Source organism: Halichoerus grypus, chromosome 4 (assembly GCF_964656455.1).
Source record: "Halichoerus grypus chromosome 4, mHalGry1.hap1.1, whole genome shotgun sequence".
NCBI lineage: Eukaryota > Metazoa > Chordata > Mammalia > Carnivora > Phocidae > Halichoerus > Halichoerus grypus.
Genome location: NC_135715.1, coordinates 82,934,435 through 82,956,471, shown reverse-complemented (window position 1 = coordinate 82,956,471; position 22,037 = coordinate 82,934,435). Strand labels below are relative to the sequence as shown.

The window sequence follows — 22,037 nt, the reverse complement described above, 5'->3', positions numbered from 1 at the left end:
ACTCACCTCACTCCCAGGAAGGTCCCTGAGCGAGGGTGTTATGCTCAGGCCATGGTGATGCCAGCCTCTTTTCCCACTCTCTTCCTTCTGGTCATCCTGGTCTAGTGTCTGCAGAGAAAGCAGGAGGCTTGCCCGGGCCTTGGGGGTCTTGGGCCTTTCAGAAGCCTCTGAGCTGTTATCCACATCAATGTAGCTTCCAAGAGAAACCATGGAGATGGCACTGCTCCTGCCAGGGTAGTGGAAATCTGCCCGATGAACACCAGGCCTGGGGCTCCGGGGCTTGGGACTCATGGGTTTGCAGGGCATGCCTTGGCTTCCATATGCCAAGCAACAGGCAGAGCTGGAGGGAAGGGTGCAGCTGATCCCAGCCTGCTGGGCACGAGGGCTGGTGGGTGACATCAGCCAGGACTTTTCAGGAAAGATACCTGAAGTTAGGTACCTACCACTTTCCTGGGGGCTTGTGCATTTGATGGTTGGCTCACTTTTTCTCCTGTTATCTGGAGAGACCAAATTGCTGGGTGACAAAGGTGTGGGGGAATGTGGAGGTGACCAATGATCTCCAAAAACACAGCTTTCCTTGTCTTCTACCTGCTCCTCACAGTGACTGTTGGTCCTTGGTGGAGAAGCTCTTAGGGGATTCAAGGTTTCCTGTCCTGGAACCAGACTTACTAAGGTGGGCCTTTTGGGGCCTTCGGCATCTTTGCTTTTCAGAAATGCACGCCAGGAACTCTGCCGCGGCCTGCTCTTCTCCTTGCGGCCCTTGAGAGAACCTGGAGAACATACATCAGTGTTCTCTTTTTCTAAAACTTTTGACTCAAAAAAATTTGCAAAGGTCTTTTGAGCTAAGGCCAACCTTGCCCTGAGCCTTTTCTCTGGAGTTTTGAGGCTCTTGGCATCACAGCACTCTGAGGACAGTGTTCTGCCACCCAGGTCCCCTGGTGTCTCCACAGCGTCCCCTTCTCTCAGCCCTGCAGCTCCGCCCCCTGCGCCCTGGGGGATGGCCTTCCGAGAGGCGCCTGTGCCCACTGGGTGTGTAGGAGGCGCGTCCCCGCCGACCGCGTTCTGCCAGCAGGCCGCGGGACCCCCACTGTCCGCACGCAGCTCCTCGAGGCCCGAAGAACCCGCCGTCCCGGAAGGGGCGCTGGCTGCCGCGGGGCCGGCGGGCTGCAGATGCCCGGGGCCCTGCGCACCGGCGTCCACTCCTGGGGTCTCGGCAACCGAGGGCCTGCTTTTCCTGAGCGAGGTCACCTTGGGAAACGTGAGGCGCTTCCCAGGCTCCCGTGCAGCCTTGCAGGGGCGGCGGGGCGGGCCGGGCGGTGGGAGAGCTCGGGCGCTGGCAGAGGCCGGGGTGCCAGAGCCCTTCGCCGCCGCCTCCGCTTCCCCTGCTCCTCGGCTCCCCGCGGGGAGAAGGCCATGGGCCTTGCGTGTGTCTTCAGGGCCAGGGCCGGGCTCCCTAGCAGCGTGCTCCGCCGTGTCCGCCGCAGGCGGGTTTGTTTCTGCAGCATCGCCTGTGCTCAGCCTGCCCAGGGCGGGCTCCTGGGAACAAGTCTCTTTGCCCAGGGGCCTCTCTTGGGAAGCAGCTTGGGGAAGCAGAACTACCGCAAGTTCTGCGGCTTGGGCACCCTGCCAAGGAGTCCCATCATCACCTCCCAGTCCGCTGGCTGCGGGCAGCTCAGACTCACTGCCACAAGTTTGTGGTTTCCCAGCCGTGGGAGAGTCACAGGGGGTCGCTCCAGCACTGCAGGGAGATGGTGGTCTTTTCTCCAGAAATTCGGACTGTGTTTCTGGAAGGGCACCTGCTTTCCTCCTGGTGGCCTGAAGACCTTTCTGCTCAACAGCTATAATGATGAGTGTACACCTGCCCCTAGAGGTGTCTACTTTGGGCTCTAGCTTCAGGCCCTCAGGAGAGGGCTGCGCACCACCCTCCAGCCCCTGGTCACACTCATCCCCACCGCTGCAATGAGACACCGCGGCTGCTGTGGTTTCCGAAAATTCCTGCAAGGCACTTTTGGTGCAGTTGGGGTCTAGAACCATCACGTCTTCCACTTCCTTTGCACTTGCTTTCAGGGTGGTCTCTGGAGCGACTGAACAATCACTCACTTCGCAGCAACCCATCCAGTCTCTGTTCCTCACCTGTGACCCGCTATTGCTGGAATGATGTGGGAACTTGGCCCTAGCAGGTGGCTTTCTTTTCTCACTGAAAATGTACTTTGATCTGTAATTACTGGTTTGGTTTCCTGCCTCAACAGAAATGTCCTGAAGGTGCTTTTGTCTGTCACTCACATCAGCATTGTTTGGGGTAGGGCCAGTGCCTCGGGGTTCCTCTCGCAGGCTTTCTGGGCTGTGTTCCGACCTGCACTCTGTGAGCACTGGCACTTCCTCTGTGTCAAGGCTCACAGACTCTGCAGTAAGGCATGAAGAGACTGGGCAGGATCTAGAATCCTGTCCCAACTGGTTTTCCAGCCAGAGATATTCACAGGGTGTGTCCTGAAAGGCCCTCTTCCAGCTAGGAGCCCTGGGTTTATACTGGTCCTGCAAGTAAGGGGCCCTCCTTTGGGAAGCAGAAGGCAAAGGAGACAGTTGGGTGGGAACAGAGCGAAGAGAGTTTTGTGTTCTTGGATCTTGTTCTGCTTCGGTCCCTTTCCTCAAATGAGTCCCAGATTTCACAAAGTTCTGTCCTGGAGGATTCTTAGGGAACTTTAAGGGAAACACGGCTATGGAATGGGCCCTAGTCAGTGTCCTCACATGCTGAGAGCAGTGCTCTGGGGATGTCCTGTCCTTGTCATTAATATTTTCTGGGGCACTATGGTGAAGCTTGGCATATGCAAGGCGGCATGTTCCCAAAGGAAGCTGGCAAGGGGCATCAGGGCAGGGCTTGGCGCAGAGCAAGTCTGTGTTCTCTTCGGGGCCTAGAGTATTTCCCTTCTTTGTCCTGGCTCCCAGAGGGGCTGTGTTGTGCAGTGGACCTCTGTAAGGCAGCCCTGGGCCCCTGGCCCTGTTGTGGATATGTGGCCAGCTCTGGCCCAGTTCACAGCACCAGAGAAGAAAGGGCCAGACCACTGGAATGCCCAGACAACTCTCAGACCTGGATTTCTGAAGAGAAAAAATAGACAATCCCCTGAGGTCTTGTGCAGTCACCACCTTTGCTGGCTGGAGACTGTAGCTGCCTGTGGTACCCTGTGAGCAGCCCTCTGTGTGGTGAGGAGACCCTGCCAGCAAAGACTCTAGCTCTAGCCTGGCCACGCCATTGTCCTGGAGGTGTGCTGTCTTCTCTTCTTCAGCAACTGCAGCAAAGGCTTGAAACCCACTTTTGTAAGACTCTTCCCTGAGGTCAAGGGACAAATCTAGGTCCTCCTTTGGGTCAAGTCCAGGGACACCAGTTGAAAGCTGCTTGTGAGGAGGTCTGGTTGCTGGGATGTCAGGGCATCCCCAGTGTCCTTCCCTGTCCACAGAGGTACCACTTAGAGGAAGGCAGATCCCCCCCGTGAGGTCACCAGGCAGAGACTCTATGTCGGAAGCACTTTCAAAGGGGTCGGTTTTTGTATCTGAATGACTTTCGCTCTGGTGGGACAGTGTCTCAAAATCATTGTGGTCTGTTTCCTGGCTCCATCCCTGTTCCTCTGGCTCTGCAGGAAAAGTGGGGAGCTGCTTATCTTCAATCTTGTCTTCACCTGGCAGGTCTGCACCTGGCTCTGGAGTCTGGAAAGGCAAGAAGACAGGAGTCAGAGACAAGGCCTCAGGATATTTGCACACATGTTTACACTGCACCAGCCTTTGTCAGAAGGAGGAAGGTTCAGAAACATCTCATTAGTTCCCCTTGTGCACCTAGGAAAAGAGAGGTAAATAAGAAGAGCTACCTTTTATTAACACAGGAAACAAGCAATGAAGCCAAACTCAAACAGTAGGGAGAAAATGTAGCACATAGTTAAAAGCAACCCTATTAAAAAATCAGAATAGGACAAATGAGCATGTGCAGTTGAAATAAGTATAAATATGTTGTGTGAGTCACGGCGAAAAGCTTATCTCTGCCTAATGTTTTCAGCAGGAAAGAACAAATTAATATATGTTTGCTTTGTGTTGTTTGTTCTTATGTAACTAACTGGATTAAAGTCAACACTCTTACACTTAGAAGTGTTTTCTGAGTTAGGTTTGCTGGAGTAAAAAAAAAAAAACAACAGGAGTTATTGGATTTCAAACACATTTTGCAGTATTATAAATGCCCAAGACAGTTTTGAGAATAGGAAGAAAAATACAGAACTGTGCAAGTATTTGCAAATTTCCCTTTTGTCATTACGCATTTCTTTTTTTTAAATTATTTATTTGAGAGAGAGAGAGAACGGGGGGAGGGGCAGAGGGAAAGGGAGAGTCCTAGGCAGACTCCCCACTGAGCACAGAGCCCAACTTGGGGCTCAATCCCACAACCCTGAGATCATGACCTGAGCTGAAATCAACAGTCGGATGCTCAACTGAATGAGCCACCAGGCACCTTGTTGAGATACAAATTTATATGCATCTGTTTAAAGTGGATGATCTATGCATTTTGACAAATGTGGACACCCATGTAAAAATAAATTAAAAAAATAAAAATCTAGAGTATTTCTTTTTCTCAAAAAAAAGCCCCTGCTCCTTCCCAGTCATTCTCCACCTCTCTCCTTCCCCTTACTCCCCAATGACCTGCTTTCTGACACACAGTCTAGATCTGCCTTTTCTGGAATTTCAAATGACCAGAATATGCAGTATGTACTCTTCAGGGTCTGGCTTCTTTCTTTCAGCATAATATTTTAGAGTTTCATCCATGTATCATGGTTGTAGCATGTATTAGACAATGCCTTGAACATGGTGATAACGCTGCACCCAACTTTCTTTCTTTTTTTTTTAAAGATTTTATTTATTTATTTGAGAGAGAAAGAGCAAGCACAAGCAGACAGAGAGGGAGAAGCAGACTCCCCGCTGAGCAGGAAGCCCGACACAAGGCTCAATCCCAGGACCCTGGGATCATGACCTGAGCTGAAGGCAGACGCTTAATGACTGAGCCACCCAGGCACCCCTGCACCCAGCTTTCAATCACAAACTCCCCAAAGACTCCTTAGATCAGGAGTGGAGTGAGCACTTGGCTCCACTTGTAGCTAAGGCTCCTCCACACAAGTTTTGTACAGAAGCCATTTACTCAACCAGCCCTTGGACTTCTCAGGACTTGTCATAAGAGATTTCCCAAAGTAAATGCTTTTAATTACTCCTTAACTGAGAGGAGAAAAACAAACACCAAAGCATGCACTGTGAAGCTTTTAAGGCACAAGGTAGATTCAGAACATCAGGAATAATGATACTATAGTTTCAAATTGGTTACAAGCAGGAAGGAGTAGGGAATAGGAAAGGAAACATTAAAAAATAAAACCATTTGGAAAGGAGGGCTGTGTGCTTGCCGTGGGGTATCCCGCGGAGATATCCAGTTAGGAAGTCAGGGTTTCCCAGGGTCCCCAACAGGAACACAGGGGTGCAGTCACCCAACTCCCACGTGCCGGGCACCGCCCACAGCCCTGCCAGGATGAGCAAGACGTGGACGTGAACATGCCTTGGCAAGCACAGAGGCCTGCTGACAGGCCTGCAGCATGCTCCTGCTCAGTGAGTGCTCCTTTGGAGCACCTCCATTCCCTCAGCTCAACAACTGTGTTATTAAATCAGGAACCGACTTCCTGACGATAGAGCATGTGAGCGGTCCTTTCAGCTCTGTCATAGCTCAACATCACTTTACAGACTCAGAGTGGCATCCATACTCACAAGCTTCAGGCCCAGAGAATCCCAAAGTCCCAAGTTCCAAATGACCAATGATGTGGACAAGGACTATCCCCAAATGCCAGAGGTCTCATTCCTGCCCCTACCCCTGCTCAGCATCACCTCCCAGAACACCACAGATTCATTTCCTAATGACACTTTAAACAGATGCCAGTAAGGGGATGGGCTGCCGCCAAGAAACTGGACTCCCTGGCTGGGTCTTGCTGACGGTCACGACTTTCTTTGAGTTCCAGGTTATTTTGGCAAGAGGTCTCACTCTGTCTTAATGAAAATAAAAGACTTTGGGGGGAAAAAAATAAAATAACTTTTCTAGATTACAAAATTGGTGTAGTCTCTGCACTGGAATAGCAGGTTTAAAATTCCTTAAAGTGTACAAATGCTGAAATATGAAGAGCAGAGGTCTTTCTAAAAAAGCATTTGATTTGGTTGAACATTAGGTTCTAAATCTTATGAAGAAAGAATATTTTCGGGGCACCTGGGTGGCTCAGTCAGTTAAGTGTCTGCCTTTGGCTTGGGTCATGATGCCTGGGTCCTGGGATCGAGCCCCACATCGGGCTCCCTGCTCAGTGGGGAGCCTGCTTCTCCCTCTCCTTCTGCTGCTCCCCCTGCTTGTGCTCTCTCTCTCTCTGTGTCAAATAAATAAATAAATAAATCTTAAAAAAAATTTTTTTTCTTCCTGACTTGACTCAGGAGTAATCCTTGAATAATTTCTCAGCATGATTCCATATAATTCCAGGGTTACCCTGAAGGGATGGCCTAGGGGTTAAATCTAGAAGCAAAAGTATTCTTTTTGTTGAAGATTTTTTGTGGGAGTGAGCAGTAGGTGAAATTTGAATGTTTTTAAGCAAAAAAGCTCTCTTTATTTTGTCACAGTCCTAGCACTTCGTAATTGTCTTGTTTCTGTAACTATATGAAGCTTCAAACACTAGGGCAAGGTGTTTGGACTTTCTCCTATATTTTTTTTTTAATTGCCATTATGATTTGTTCTTTGACCCATGATTTATTTAAATGTATGTTTTAGTTATCTTTTTGTTTCTAATTTCTATTTAATTATAGTCAGAGAATGTGGTCTGTATGATATTGATTCTTTGAAATTAGTTGAAACTGGCTTTATGGCATAATACATGTTTTATTTCATAAATGTTCCCTGGGTGTTTGAAAAGAATGTGTATTCTCTAATAAGTTGATGCAGGGTTTAATAAGTGCTCATTAGCTCAAGCTTGTTAACTGCTAAATCCCCATTAATACTATTAATCCTCAGTAATTTGACTAGTTTTTCATCTGCTATTAAGAGAAGGGTGATTTTAACATTTGACATAACCACAAAGGTGGTATGTTTGTCAATTTACTCTTAACTCTGTCATCTTTTGATTTACATATTTCAGCATTATGCTAGTAGGTGCATAAACAAGTTTATGATGGTACATCTTCCTGGTGAGTGGCTCTTTATATTATTACATAGTAACCTTCTTTATCCCTAATGAAGGTTTTTGCTTTCAAGGCTATCTTCTCTAATATTAATAGACCTATACCAGCTTTCTTTGGGTTTTTCCATTCCTTTATTTTCAGTCTATGTCCGTTAGGTGTATTTTTCATAAACAACATATAGCTGGGCTTTCAAAATCCAATATTTCAGTCACTTTTATTTATTTTTTATTATTTTTAAAGATTCTATTTATTTATTTGAGAGAGAGAGAGAAAAAGAGAGTGTGTGAGAGAGAGAGAGAGAGAGAGAGAGAGCATGAGCAGAGGGAGGGGCAGAAGGAAGAAGCAGAATCCCGACTGATCAGGGACCCCAGGACCCCAGGATCATGACCTGAGCCTAAGGCAGATGCTTAACTAAAACCCAGGCACCCCTTTCAGTCACTTTTAACTAGAGAGTTTAACCAGTGGGCATTTACTGTCATCACTGGTATATTTGGGCTTCTATCTACTGCCATAATTCATTCTTTTTGAGCTTCCCCTTTTTTTCCTGGGAATTTCTCTTTTTTGTGTGTGGATTCAGCAATCATTTGCTTAAGAGCATATATTTAAAGGAATGTTATGCTTTGTTTCTGTGTACTTTTGTTGCAGTGAGCATTTTGGGCAAGACATAATCTGCAGTAATTCTAAAATCAGAAGTTCCTGTCACTCTGCTCACTGTAGGTCTGGCTGGCTGTCTGCTTGCTCACCTAAATCACTCCGGTAGAAGCCTCTAGTGACTTCTGCGTTGCCAAACCCAAGGCTCTGGTTTTCTGTCTTGCTCATTTTTTTTTTTTTTTGACTATTTAATTCATTTTTTTTTTTTTTACTATTTAATTTGTTTTAAACTTTATTGAGGTATAATTGACATAAAATAAAACATACATACTGGAAGTGTACAATTAAAGTTTTTATAAACATTTGGGAAGCCATGAGCACAGTCAAGATAATGAACACTTCTCTTGCTCCCAAAAGTTACCTCATGCTTTTTTTGCTCCCTCTCATCCCCCTCTCACCTCTCCCTGGCCACCCTCCTCCATCCCCAAGTGATATTTATCTGCTTTGTGCTACTACAGATTAATCTGCATTTTCTAGAATTCCATAAAATGGAATCATACTGTATGTATTTCTTGTTTGGCTTTTTTCATTCAGCACAATTATTCTGAGAGTCATCTATGTTGCATGTGTCAACAATTTGCTTTATTGCTGAGTAGTGTTCCATTGTAGAGAGAGAGCACAGCTTGTTTATCCATTCATCTGCTAATGGACATTGAGTTGCTCCAGTTTTTGGCTTTTCAAATAAAGCTGCAATGAACATTTGTGCACAAGTCTTTGTATGGACGTGTGCTTTCATTTTTCATAAGTAAATACTGAGAAATGGAAAGACTGGATCATATGGAAGGGCTATATGTTTAATTTCTTAAGAAATGGCAAACGGCCTTCCCTTCCATTCCCTTTTACACTCCCCTACTAATATATGACAGTGAGCTGCTCCACACCCCCACCCACTTCTGGTACAGTAGGCTTTGTTCATTTCAGCCATCCTAGTGGGTGTGAAGTGGTATCTCACTGTGGTCTTAATTTGCATTTTCCTAATGACATATGATGTTAAACATCTTTTCATACACCGTTTTCCATCTGTATATCTTCTTTGGTGACGTAGCAGTTCAATTTTCAGTTTTTTGCCCATTAAAAAAAATTGGGTTGTAGTCTTATTGAGTTGTAAGACTTCTTTACAGATCCTAGATGTAAGTCTTTTGTTTGATATATGTTTTGCCAATTTTCTTCCAGTCTGTGGCTTGCCTTTTCATTTTATTAACAATTATTTTTTATTTGCAGAGTGAAAAGTTTTCATTTTGATGAAGCCCAATTCATTGATTTTTGTAGGTCATGCTTTTTGTATGTCACATTTTAAAGACTCTTTCCAACCTAAGGTCACAAACACTTTTTCCTATCATTTCTTCTAGAGTGTGGTAGACAGGATAATGTCCCTCTCCTCCAAAAGATGTCCATGTCCCAATCCCCGAAACCTGTCAATGTTACCTTTTATGGCAAAAGGGATTTTGCAGATGTGGTTATGTTAAATATCTTGAGAAGATTATGCTGAATTATCTGGGTAGGCCTGATGTAACCATAAGGATCCTTTAAAGGGAAAAATAGAGGCAGGAGAGTCAGAGAAGGAGGTGTGATAATGGGAGCAGAAAGTGATTCAGGGGAGGGCCATGAGCCAAGGAATGTGGGCAGACTTCAGAAGCTAGAGAAAGCAAGTAAATGATTCTCCCCTAGAGTCTCTGGAAGAGAATACAGCCCTGCTGACTCCTTGGTTTTAGCCCACAGGAGAGTCTTCCACGGTTGTCTACAGTAGGCTTGTGTAACAACACTAGCATGGAGCACAAGCACTGTGTCACATATAACTGTGATGCTTTCCACAGAAAGGTTGTGGTCTTTTTGGTGCAGTAGAGTCTGGGTTATAGGCCTATTTTTCTCACTTGCCTGAGTTCACATTTCTGTCAATGACTGCCACAAGGCTGAGTGCACTTATCTTACTGGATCTGGGGGAAAGTTAAAGGGAGGAAATCATAGCCCTCCAAAAATTCTAAATATTCTCCTACCACTCTAAGTTATATTGATTTCTCCATGTTAAACATGGAAAATAAGTTCTACCAGTTCTTTTCACAACGAGTTGGTCACAAATACTTAGCAGACATAAATTATGTCATATGCCTTGTCATCTCCTGTTGCATCTACTACAGGGCTTGGCACAGAGTAAACACAAGGTAAGTGTTTGAGGGATACAGAATTACACAGGATCACCACTGCAATGGATGGCTATTTTAACTCTGTGGCTAAAGATCTGAAAATCTTATCATTTTATTTTCACAGGTCATTTTCCCCAAGCATAATATTCAAAGGTACATTCAGATTTACATGCACATTTTCCACTTACTGTGTATATAAGACCTGCCCAGCAGAGGCAGAATATCTTGTTTTTTGAATTTTCCCATTTGTGAATGTATTTTATTTTACTACAGAAATGAAATATTTTACTATTCCACTTGAGTAAAGGAGTGTTTGTTTGTTTATTTACAAAAGTAAACTCTTATTCAAATAATCGGAGTTAGACTGCAGTTCATAGGAGGCCTCAGATGAGAGAGAGGGTGAGTCCCCCTGCAGTCTGTCCTCTGGCTGCTCAAGGAGCACCTGCTGACCCCTCAGTCGCAACTCAGGGCATGGCACACAGTGGGCAAGGTTCTCCAGTAAATGTTTGTCAGGTGAATTAATGAACAGAAGGCAGTGACAGTTATATAGTGGGGGTGGAAAGAGGCTGACGGAAGAAGAAGAAAGTTGAGGAGGTCTGAGGAACCCCAGAAGCTCCCTGCTTGCCTCAGTTTCAGAGCAAGCTGCCCTATTACCTATAGGCACAGCCGCTTGCTTAGCTAACCTTATTCCTCACCTATCCGTGAGGTTTGAACCTGAGCTGTTTGTATTTATCTTTTCACTCTCTAAAAATCATGGGTTTCCAGATCAGTTATTCCCATTGATGAGGTTACAAGGAGAATATATTCCCTACACCATCCAGTTTCTACCTCACTGCTCCTAAATGCACTTACTTCTTACCCATTTGTTAGATGGCAAGATTTCTTCTACCTGGAAAGTCCTTTTAGGCAATCAATGGGAGTTGCAATATGATCCTGGAAGCATTACTATTATGTTTACTTAAGAATATTCTAGAATCCCGGGGTGCCTGGCTGGCTCAGTCAGTGGAGCATGTGACTTTTGATCTCAGGGTTGTGAGTTCAAGCCCCATGCTGGGTGCAGAGATTACTTAAAAATAAGATCTTAAAAAAAAAAAAGAATATTCTAGAATCCCAAATGGCCTCTTCCTTTAATTAGCCTTGATTCTATATGCTCAAGCTGAATTTCCACATAAATCAGACACTTTTTATTTTCAAGACCCTGTAGTTATCTGCTGCTTCGTCTGATTTTTCTGGGAGGGCATAGATGCATTTGCCAAAATTCGGGATTCAGAGCCACTTAAGAAGTTGCCATTTAATAAAGAAGATGTGATACATGTGCATGCACACACGCACACACACACACCAGAATACTACTCAGCCATCAAAAAATGAAATCTTGCCATTTGCAACAACATGGATGAAGCTCAAGTATATTATGCTGAGTGAAATAAGTCAGTCAGAGAACAACAAATACCATATGATCTCAGTCATATGTGGAATTTAAGAAAGAAAACAGATGAACATATGGGAAGGGGGAAAAGAAAAAAAGGAGAGAGGGAAACAAACCATAAGAGACTCCTAAAGAGACAAACTGAAGGTTGATGGAGGGAGGTGGTTAGGAGGTGGGCTAGATGGGTGATGGGTATTAAGGAGGACACTTGTGATGAGCACTGGGGTTGTATGTAAGTGGTGAATTACTGAATTCTACTCCAGAAATCAATATTACATTGTATGTTAACTAAAATTTAAATAAAAAAGAAGCTGCCATTTACTAGGAACTATTATGTGCCAGAAACAGTTTTAAATAAAAGACACACAAAACAAAGCCCCTTCTATCAGAGCAGTTGTGAACTAACAAGGGAACAAGCACCTAGACAACTAGAAAGAGTGAAATGTGCTTTATGCTCTACCAATGGTATAAACAAAAACTATATACACACATGAAAATGAGTGATTTCAGGGGGAGGAAGTTCTCACAGGGGCTCCCCTTTGAGCTGTGCTATGAGAGATGAAGTTTCATGGGTGCTGGGGGAGAAGTGTAAAGGTGGGCAATTACTGATGGCAAGTAAGGCCACTATGGGGCACAGCAGCAAGACCAGTCCTTGGAGCTCTCCATTTCTTCTTCTAAGTCAGGTCAGTGCATATTTATCTACTCTGTACCCATCTTTGCTACCACACCTCTGTCTTCTCACATAACACCTAACACATAACACTGCAATCATCAGTATTATTTAACAATACTGAAGTCTGGAGCTGCACAGGTGAACCAAGACACACAAACAGCAAACAAAGACATGTGTATGCATAATTACAAATTGAGATGAGGGTTATGAAGGGAGAAAACCCAAGGGCAATGAGTAGTTAGGGAAGGTGTTTACGCTGAGACCTGAAAGCTGAACAGGGGCCATCTGCAGGAAGGGTTGGGAAGGAGAGCGTTCTAGGTCGAGGGAAAGGCATATGTGAACAATGTGAGGCCTACGGACCTTGGCTCAAGTGATCCAATAGGATGAGTGAAGGCAAAAGGAGGCAGAGGCCAGTTATTGTGGGGACTTCTTGGTGGGTTGAAGAGTTGGATCTCATTCTGAGTTCAAAGAGGAAGCCAATAAAGAGTTTAAGATAGGGAGTAACATGATGTGGTATATCTTTAGAGTCATCCTGGCCAGTCAGAAAGCTACCTTAGTTTTTTACTTGTCTTCTCTATTAGACTCTAATGTCTCACTGCTGGGCACCTACCAAAGGCACCCTATTATCTGGCTACAGGCCCTCACACTGGCCTCTGCAACCCTTTCCCCTCCCTGTGGACTGCTTTAAGTCATGAACTGGATCACCTGAGAAACTAGCCCAGAATCCCTCCCCAATGGGAAACAGGAATTTAACCACAGCTTAGAGAGGTAAAAAGTTAGTGACTCTCATTGTGATGAGAATTTGAGTTATGCTACTTCCCTTCTCTGCATCTTCTCCCCTCAGCATCCTCATTTGTAAACAAGGCATATAACCAGACTAGCATTTTCCAAGACTGCATTCTGACTGTAGCTTCTGCCCCGGGATACAAATGAGCTCAAAGGAGCATCACTCCCACTCTTACTATGAAAGAGTCAAATTAGTTTCAGATTCACAACTTTTTTTGGAGCCATCTGAGAGCTGAGGTTGCAGAGCAAAATACTGGCCCAAAATATGAGGAGAGAGACATCTGCAGGGATACAGGAAACTCAAACATCTAAGACTAATATCAAATGATCTAACACATGCCATAATCAGAATCCTAGAAGGAGAGGAGGGAGAGAACAGGGCAGAAAAAACAATGAATTGTGGATCAGTACATCAAAAACTAATGATGTATTGTATGGTGACTAACATAACATAATAAAATAAAATTTAAAAAAAATATTTGAGGCAAGAAGTTCAAGAATTTCGCCAAATAAATGACAATATTAAGTCACAAATTCATAGAGTTTAAGTAGGATAAATATAAAAGAAAAAAGCTCACATGTAGGTGTATCATACTCAAACTGCTGAAAACCAAAGACAAAGAGAAAATCATGAAAGCAGCTAGAGTAAAGAGGAAACAACACATAGAGAAAAATGAAGATAAGAATTAGAGCAAAAATCTTATCAGAAACCATGCAAACCAGTTTGCAGTGGAGTGACCTCTTTAAAGAGCTGAAAGAACAAAATATATCCAGCAAAAGAATCTTTCAACATGAAGGAAAAATAAAGACTTTCCTAACAAAAATTGAGGAGTTAATTTCCAGCAAACCCACTGCATAGGAAATGTTAAAACTTCTTCAGAAGTAACATGATAGCAGAGTCTACACAAAGAAATGAATAGAGCAAACTGGGAGCAGAAGGAATGTTCTAGACCTGATAAAGGTAAACTATAAAAAAATTCCTAAGGCTAAATTCATACTTAATGGGGAAAGATTGAATGCTTTCTCCCTAAGACTTCAAAGGCCAGCATGTTTTCTCTTATCACTCCCACTCAACACTGAACTCTGGAGTCCTAGTCAGTGTAATAAGACAATAAAAAGAAATAAGAGGGATACAGATTAAAATGGATGAAACTAAATAGTCTATTTTCTATATAGAAAATCCTGAAGAAACTAAAAAAACACAAACAAACAAACAAACAAAACAACCAAAACCCCCCTAGAATTAATAGGTGATTTTAATAGGTTCCAAGACAACAAGGTCAAGAAACAAAATAAACTGCATGTCTATATACTAGGGGTGAGAATTAGAATTTGAAATAAAAAAATAGCATTTATAATAGTAGCCAAAAATTATATCCCTAGGTATAAATCTAAGGAAATATAATCAGATCTATATGCTATATTTAATCAGCATGGCTTTTTAAAAATTAACATAATGTATTATTTGTTTCAGGGGTACAGGTCTGTGATTCATCAGTCTTACACAATTCACAGTGCTCACCATAGCATATACCCTCCCCAATGTCCATTACCCAGCTACCCCATCCCTCCCACCCCCTCCACTCCAGCAACCCTGAGTTTGTTTCCTGATTAAGAGTCTCTTATGGTTTGTCTCCCCCTCAGCTTCATCTTGTTTCATTTTTCCCTCCCTTCCCCTATGATCCTTTGTCATGTTTCTCAAATTCCTTATATCAGTGAGATCATATGATAATTGTCTTTCTCTGACTGACTTATTTCGCTTAGCATAATACCCTCTAGTTCCATCCACGTCATTGCAAATGGCAAGATTTCATTTTTTTGATGGCTGCATAATTTTCAATTGTATACATATACCACATCTTCTTTATCCATTCATCTGTTGATGGACATCCAGGCTCTTTCCATAGTTTGGCTATTGTGGACATTGCTGCTATAAACATTGGGATGCACGTGCCCCTTCAGATCACTACATTTGTATCTTTGGGGTAAACATCCAGTAGTGCAATTGCTGGGTCGTATGGTAGCTCTATTTTCAACTTTTTGAGGAACCTCCATACTGTTTTCCAGAGTGGCTGCACCAGCTTGCATGCCCACCAACAGTGTAGGAGGGTTCCCCTTTCTCTGCATCCTCACCAACACCTGTCGTTTCTTGATTTGTTAATTTTAGCCATTCTGACTGGTGTGAGGTGGTATTTCATTGAGGTTTTGATATGGATTTCCCTGATGCCAAGTGATGTTGAGCACTTTTTCATGTGTCTGTTGGCCATTTGGATGTCTTTTTTGCAGAAGTGTCTGTTCATGTCTTCTGCCCATTTCTTGTTTGGATTATTTGTTCTTGGGGTGTTGAGTTTGACAAGTTCTTTATAGATTTTGGATACTAGCCCTTTATCTGATATGTCATTTGCAAATATCTTCTCCCATTCTGTCGGTTGTCTTTTGGTTTTGTTGACTGTTTCCTTTGCTATGCAAAAGCTTTTTATCTTGATGAAGTCCCAATAGTTCATTTTTGCCCTTGCTTCCTTGCATGGCTTTTTAATCAGTACTGATGAAAGAAATCAAAATAGACCTAAATATATGAAGCAAGTATGCTCTTCATGGATTTAAGGGCTTAGCATTGCTTAATATTAATAATATTGCTATTACTTAATATTACCAAGTAATTCTCCCCATTCTGGAATAATTTGAATAACCAAATAACCATATTATTGAATTATAACCCAAAAGAGAGAATAATTATCCATTAGCCTATACTGATATGAATAAATGACTGAATAAATTTTAAAAAGTAGAAAAATACAATTAATAAATAAGAGAAATAGAAAATTGCCATTAAACACCACAATAAGAGTTGTTTCAGGAAGGATCTACCAATGAATGTTAAAATAATGTGTAACTAGTGATCAAAAGGTTCAAACTCTGACTGAGTAATCTTACTTGAGAGATTCTAACCTAAGGAAAGATTCTGTTATCTGACATGTCCATTGAAATGCTACTTGCAAAATTAAAAAAGGGAAATAATTTGTGTTCCACACTAGGAAAATGATTAAGCAAATTAAGCTATACGCACTCAATGGAAAATTAGGCAGCAATTAAACATGTAATTTATAAAGGCTATTGAACAGTAGAGAAAATATATAATGTGGGATAGAGAATTTTATGCAGTCTATGATTATAAAACATTTTATAAAACATTTTCAAAATACAAAAAAAAACCCTGAAATGAAATATACCAAAGAAACAATGTTTTTGTTATAGTCAAAACATTTTTTCTATTTTCTATTTACCAATAAAGTGGTTAAATTACATTTATAATTTAAAAATATTTGGAAACAATTCCTTTTATATAAATTAGCATTGTAGGTGATTTTGTAATAATTCAAATAGACCTTCAGCCTCAGGAGAAAGGGCCATGTCAATTACTTCTTTGTATACCCCATAGTGCTTAGTTGCAAGACCTGATAAAGCAGAATGATCTCAACATTTGCATACTGATTCATTCTCAGTATTCATAGCTATAGCTGTTGCATCAAGAAAGTGCAGTGCTTCTGGGTATTACACGCAACTAATGAACCATAAACACTACATCAAAAACTAATGATGTACTATATGTTGGCTAATTGAACTTAATTAAAAAAAAAAACACCTTGTTTCTCTTCAAGTGACAGCTTTCATTTCATCAGTGGAAAGCCTGGACTCTAACCCCACTTGGCAGTAATTAGGTGGTGCTCCCTGTCTTTGCCAGAGCAGTGCCAAAGGAGGGCTGCTAAGTCACAAGATTTAAATAAGGGCCGGCATCTTATAATATGACACCAAAAATGTCCAGAATAAAATAGAAAATTACTCATCATATCAAGTAGCAGGAAAATTTCAACTTAAATGAGGAGAGACACTCAACAGATGCCAACACTGAAATAAGAGATGTTAGAATTATCTGACAAGGATTTTAAAGCAGCCATTATAAAAATGTTTAAAACAAATGAAAAAGTGGAAGACTCAGCCTCCCTCCCCCACCAACAGAGAAGACATAAAGAGCCAAAAGGAACATTTAGAACTGAAATATACAATAACTGAAATTAAAAAACTCAATGGGTGGGTTCAAAAGCAGTATGGAGAAGACAGAGGAAATAATTAACTTGAAGATAGAACAATGGGAATTGCATCATCTGAACACCAGAGAAAAAAACAGACCAGAAAGAAAAATGAACAGAGCCTGAGGGACCTATGGGACTACAACAAAAGACATAACATCCAGGAAACAGATTTTACTTATCCTCTTGAGTTTATAAAGTTGTGTTTGACTCTTGAAGCAAAAATTATAACACTGTCAGATATCAATATAGAGAGAGGAAATATTTAAGGTAATTATAAGTGAAGGACGGTAAGGGGATATAAAGGGAAGTAAAGTTTTACATTCCACTCAAACTGGTAAAATGTCAACAGCAATAGGCTGTGATAAGGACATGTGTAGGGATTGTATACTAAAAACTACAAAACAATTTGTTCCTTGAGTTGTCTTTTTATCTCCCAAATATTCTAGATGAGGAGCAGAGAAAACAGCAACCTGGAACCATCAACAGGGAAAAAGAAAGGAAGGAAGGAAGGGAGGGAAGGAAGGGTGGGTAGAAGTGGGGGAGGAAGAAAAGGAAGAAAAACTTGCTCTCTGTTTCATCCATATCCACAGAATTTTAAGTTATGGAGGCAACTGAGTGACAACATGGAGAGGCTACTGCCATTAAAAGAAGATTTAGATTACTTAACAGTTTCCAAGATAAAGGAGCATGCCACACCACATAGGGCCACATGGGAAAACACCAGCGTTGGGCAGGAGGCAGAAGGAGCAAGGGGATAGCCTAGGCCAGAACCATTATCAGGGTTTCCAAGAGAAAGAGAAGGCAGGACAAGGTAAACAGCTTAGGATCAGCAAGTTTGACTAATTAGGATGGGCTCTGGGATTAGGGGCTGGCCCTGGATTGATTTAGGGCAGGGGCAATATTGGCTCAATGTGGAAGTTTGATAAAGAGGTTATTCAGAGCGTGGGCTCTGGATCTCAGGACAAACGTAAACCACTTTGGCTATTAGCTTGGCCCTATAATGGATGTTATATCCAGAATGGATGTAAAATCCAGAATCTAAGAAAACAGAACACTCTCTCCATCCAAAGTTCCAGGAAAGGGAAAGCCCAGCAAGGACTTGGCAGGAAGATCCATCCCCAGTGGCAGCAATGGTGGCAACAATAGATCCTGGGAAGGTCAAGCCATGCTCCCAAATTCCCCCAAATGTCAGCAAGAGCAGGCAGATCTGCCAACAGCAGAGCCTGGGCAAGCCATACAACCCTCTGGAACACATCTGCCATGAGCAGGTGGAACCTCTGCCTGCACAGGTGGTGTCAGCAGTCCTAGTGTCTCCTAGTCCTCCACCCAGCAGCAGAAAGCAATGAAGGACTGGTGTCTCCCAATCCTCCACCCAACAGCAGAGAACCACCTGGACTCCATGGCTCCTGGCCCTTCCCAGTGACAGAAGGTGGCCCGGGTAGTCACTTCTCTCCCCCATTCGTGATGACAGAGAGAGTGGGAAGCCCACCAGCACTGGGTAGTTGGAGAATAGGCCAGGGGAAGTGATCTCCATCCTATGAGTTGAGATTCCCACATCCTACCTAACAATGCTAGGCAGCCCAGGGAAGCTATTTCTGGACCCTGCAGACAGCACCAACAGGGGTCAAGGGAGAGTTCAAGCAGAAGAATAAAGCAAACCAGAACAGCACTGCAAAGTCCAAGAAAACTAAATTGTCATTGGAATTGTAGCCAATAAAATAGGCTAGACCTTCATGCTAAATCTAAATAGGACAAACGTTTGCTTAGAGAAGATTTAAATTGGACTAGAGTCTCTTAACATTATCCAGAATGTCTAGGATACAACAGAAAAACCACTTGTCATACCAAGAACTACAAGTTAAATGAGAAATCACAACTTGAGTGAGAAAAAACATTCAGTTGATATTAATACTGAGAAGAATCAGATAGAACAATCTGACAAAGATTTTGAAGCAGCCACCATAAAATGCTTCAAGTATTAATACACTTGAAACAAAAGAAAAAAAAAGAATCAAATGGAAATCATAGAAAAGTATAATAATGGAAATAAAACTGAATGGATGAATTAAACAGGAGAATGAAGAGAACAGAGATAGAATCAATGAACTTGAGAACAAGTCAACAGAACTCTGAACAATAGAAAGAAAACATCCTGAAAACAAAAATTTACAGCCTCAGGGATATTTGTGTCATTAAAATCTTGGGAGGAGGAGAAAGGAAGGACTGAAATAGTTTTTAAACCAATAATGGCTCAAGTTTGGCAAAAGACATAAATTATAGATTCAAGAAGCTGAAAGAATGCTAAATAGGAAATCCAAATAAATCCATGCCAAAATACATCATAATTAAGCCTCTGGAAACTAAAACCAAAGAAAGAAAACTTAAAGGCAATGAAAGAGAAACGAGGCATTATCCATAGAGGAACACCAATTTGAACGACAGCCTTTCCTCATCTGAAACCCTGGAAGCCAGAAGAAAGTGGTCCATTTTTCAAGTGCTGTTAAAAGAACATTCAATTGCAAATTCAGTATCTACTGAAACACCTTTAGTAATGAAGGGGAAATCAAGATATAATCTCAGATGAAGGAAAATTAAGAGAATTGTTGCTAGCATATCTTAAAGAATGGCTAAAGGAAACTCTCCAATAGAAAGGAAATAATTATAATCCACAATTATCTCAAAATAAATAGTTACAAATTTAAGTTATGTAAACTTATAATTAAACGAATTATAGAAAAGCAAAAGTAATGAACACTCAAAACTAAATTAAATACAGAAAATGTTGAGAAATGCACAGCTTATCATCAACTAACAATGTACAGATAGAGACGGCTCCATCTAATAGCATTTAACAGTGCTTTTTCAGACCCCTGAGCCCAGGCTTTGTGGGTATGATGACACTAGAATTCGTCTTTGTTTCTCATAAGGTCTCTCTGCAATGTGTAACAAGAATGATTAACATTTTTTGGACATATGGAATTGGATTCCAAACCCTGGTCCAGCACTTTCTGGCTGAGGGACTCTGAGAAATGGTCTGCTCTCTTAGTGCCTCAGTTTCTTCATCTCCAGTGACAGGGATGATTCCTTAAGAAGCTGATACACAGATTTACAAGCTTGTGTATAAGAATCTAGTACAGTTCCCAAGAACTAGCAGGCACTCAGTAACATGTTAAATTCTTTTCTTTTTTTTTTTTTTTTTTTAAGATTTTATTTATTTATTTGTTAGAGAGAGAGAGCGTGGGCAAGAGAGAGTGAGCAAGGGTACAAGCAGGGGGAGCTGCAGGCAGAGGGAGAAGCAGGCTTCTCGCTGAGCAAGGAGCCCAATGCGGGACTCGATCTCAGGGCACCGGGACCATGACCCGAGCCGAAGGCAGATGCTCAACTGACTGAGCCACCCAGGCGTCCCTAAATTCTTTTCTTAAAAGAAAAAGTCCTATAGAGAAAGTACCACTCTCATATGGTTTTAAAGGAACACTCTGAAATACTCCAGTCTCACCAAAGAAGTGCAAAAAAGAGATTATCCCTCAGCTCACTTAACGAAGATGGTACAATATGAACACAAAAACTCAACACACAGCACAAGATACATTAATCTTACCCACAAACATAGATGTAAAAATTCTAAACAAAATATTAGCAAATCTATTGATATAAAATAAAAGGCACTTCATTATTTAAAAGGGAAAGAAAACATATAGCCATCTCAACAGATTCAGAAAAAGAATTTGAAAATATTCAATATTTATTCCTCTTATCAAAATAGAAGGAGAAAGAAACTTTGAGATCCGATGAAGGGTCTTTTAGAAAGCCTACAAAAAATATCAAATATCACACTCAACCTCTGAAAAGCACCTTTTCAAATTAGGAAAAAATCAAGGATGGTTGCTATGACATTTTCAACATTGTACTAAAGATCCTATCCTGCACAAAAGACAGAAAGAAGCAACAAAATACGAGCATAACTTTTTATTGTGCTTCACTTTATTACACTTCACAGATACTGCATTTTTTACTAATTGAAGGATTATGGCAACCCTGCATTAAGCAAGTTATCAGAGCCATTTTCCCAACAGCACCTGCTCACTTCATGTTTCTGTCACATTTTGGTAATTCTTGCAATATTTCAAACTTTTTTCATTACTATTATATTTGCTATGGTGATCTGTGATCAGTGATTATGACTTGCTGAAATCTCAGATGATGGTTAGGTTTTAAACAGTAAAGTATTTTTTAAATTAAGGTATGTACATTATTTTTTTTGACATAATGGTAATAGGATTTTCTCTGGGTAAATCAAGTAGTGCTGGCTCATAGGGTAGTTCTATTTTTAACTTTTTGAGAAACCTCCATACTGTTTTCCAGAGTGCCTGCACCAGTTTTCATTCCCACCAACAGCATAAGAGGGTTCCTCTTTCTCCACATCCTCGCCAACACCTGTTGTTTTTCCTGTTGTTGATTTTAGTCCTTCTGACAGGTATGAGGTGATATCTCCTTGTAGTTTTGATTTGTATTTCCCTGATGATGAGTGATGTTGAGCATCATTTCATGTGCCTGTTTGCCATCTGTATGTCTTTGGAAAAATGTTTGTTCATGTCTTCTACCCATTTTTTAACTAGATTATTTGTTTTTTGGGTGTTGAGGTTCAGAGAAAGACAAATACCATATGATTTCACTCATACATGGAATTTAAGAAACAAAACAGATGAACATAGGTGAAGGGAGGGAACAATAAAATAAGGTAGAAAGGGAGGCAAACCATAAGAGACTCTTAAATATAGGGAATAAACTGAGGGTTGCTGGAGGGGAGGTGGGTGGGGGGATGGGGTAATTGGGTGATGGACATTAAGGAGGGCACTTGATGAGCACTGGGTGTTGTATGCACTGATGAATCACTAAATTATACCCCTGAAACTAATACTACACTACGTGTGAACTAACTTGAATTTAAATAAAATCTAGAAAGAAAAAAAGTTCTTTATATATTTTGGATACTAACCTTTTATGAAATATGTCAATTGCAAATATATTCTCCCATTCAGTAGGTT

At 41.7% G+C, this 22,037-nt stretch overlaps 1 protein-coding gene across 3 annotated transcripts in view; it reads right to left on the bottom strand.

Moving 5' to 3' along the window:
• The window catches only part of ARHGEF4 (Rho guanine nucleotide exchange factor 4), a 262,468-nt gene that overhangs the window by 157,912 nt on the left and 82,519 nt on the right, over positions 1-22,037 (bottom strand). For all 3 annotated transcript variants that reach the window (XM_078070627.1, XM_078070628.1, XM_078070629.1), the window contains exon 2: positions 7-3,699. In XM_078070627.1, coding sequence (XP_077926753.1) covers positions 7-3,699 — 3,693 coding nt within the window. The remainder of the gene's footprint in view (positions 1-6; positions 3,700-22,037) is intronic.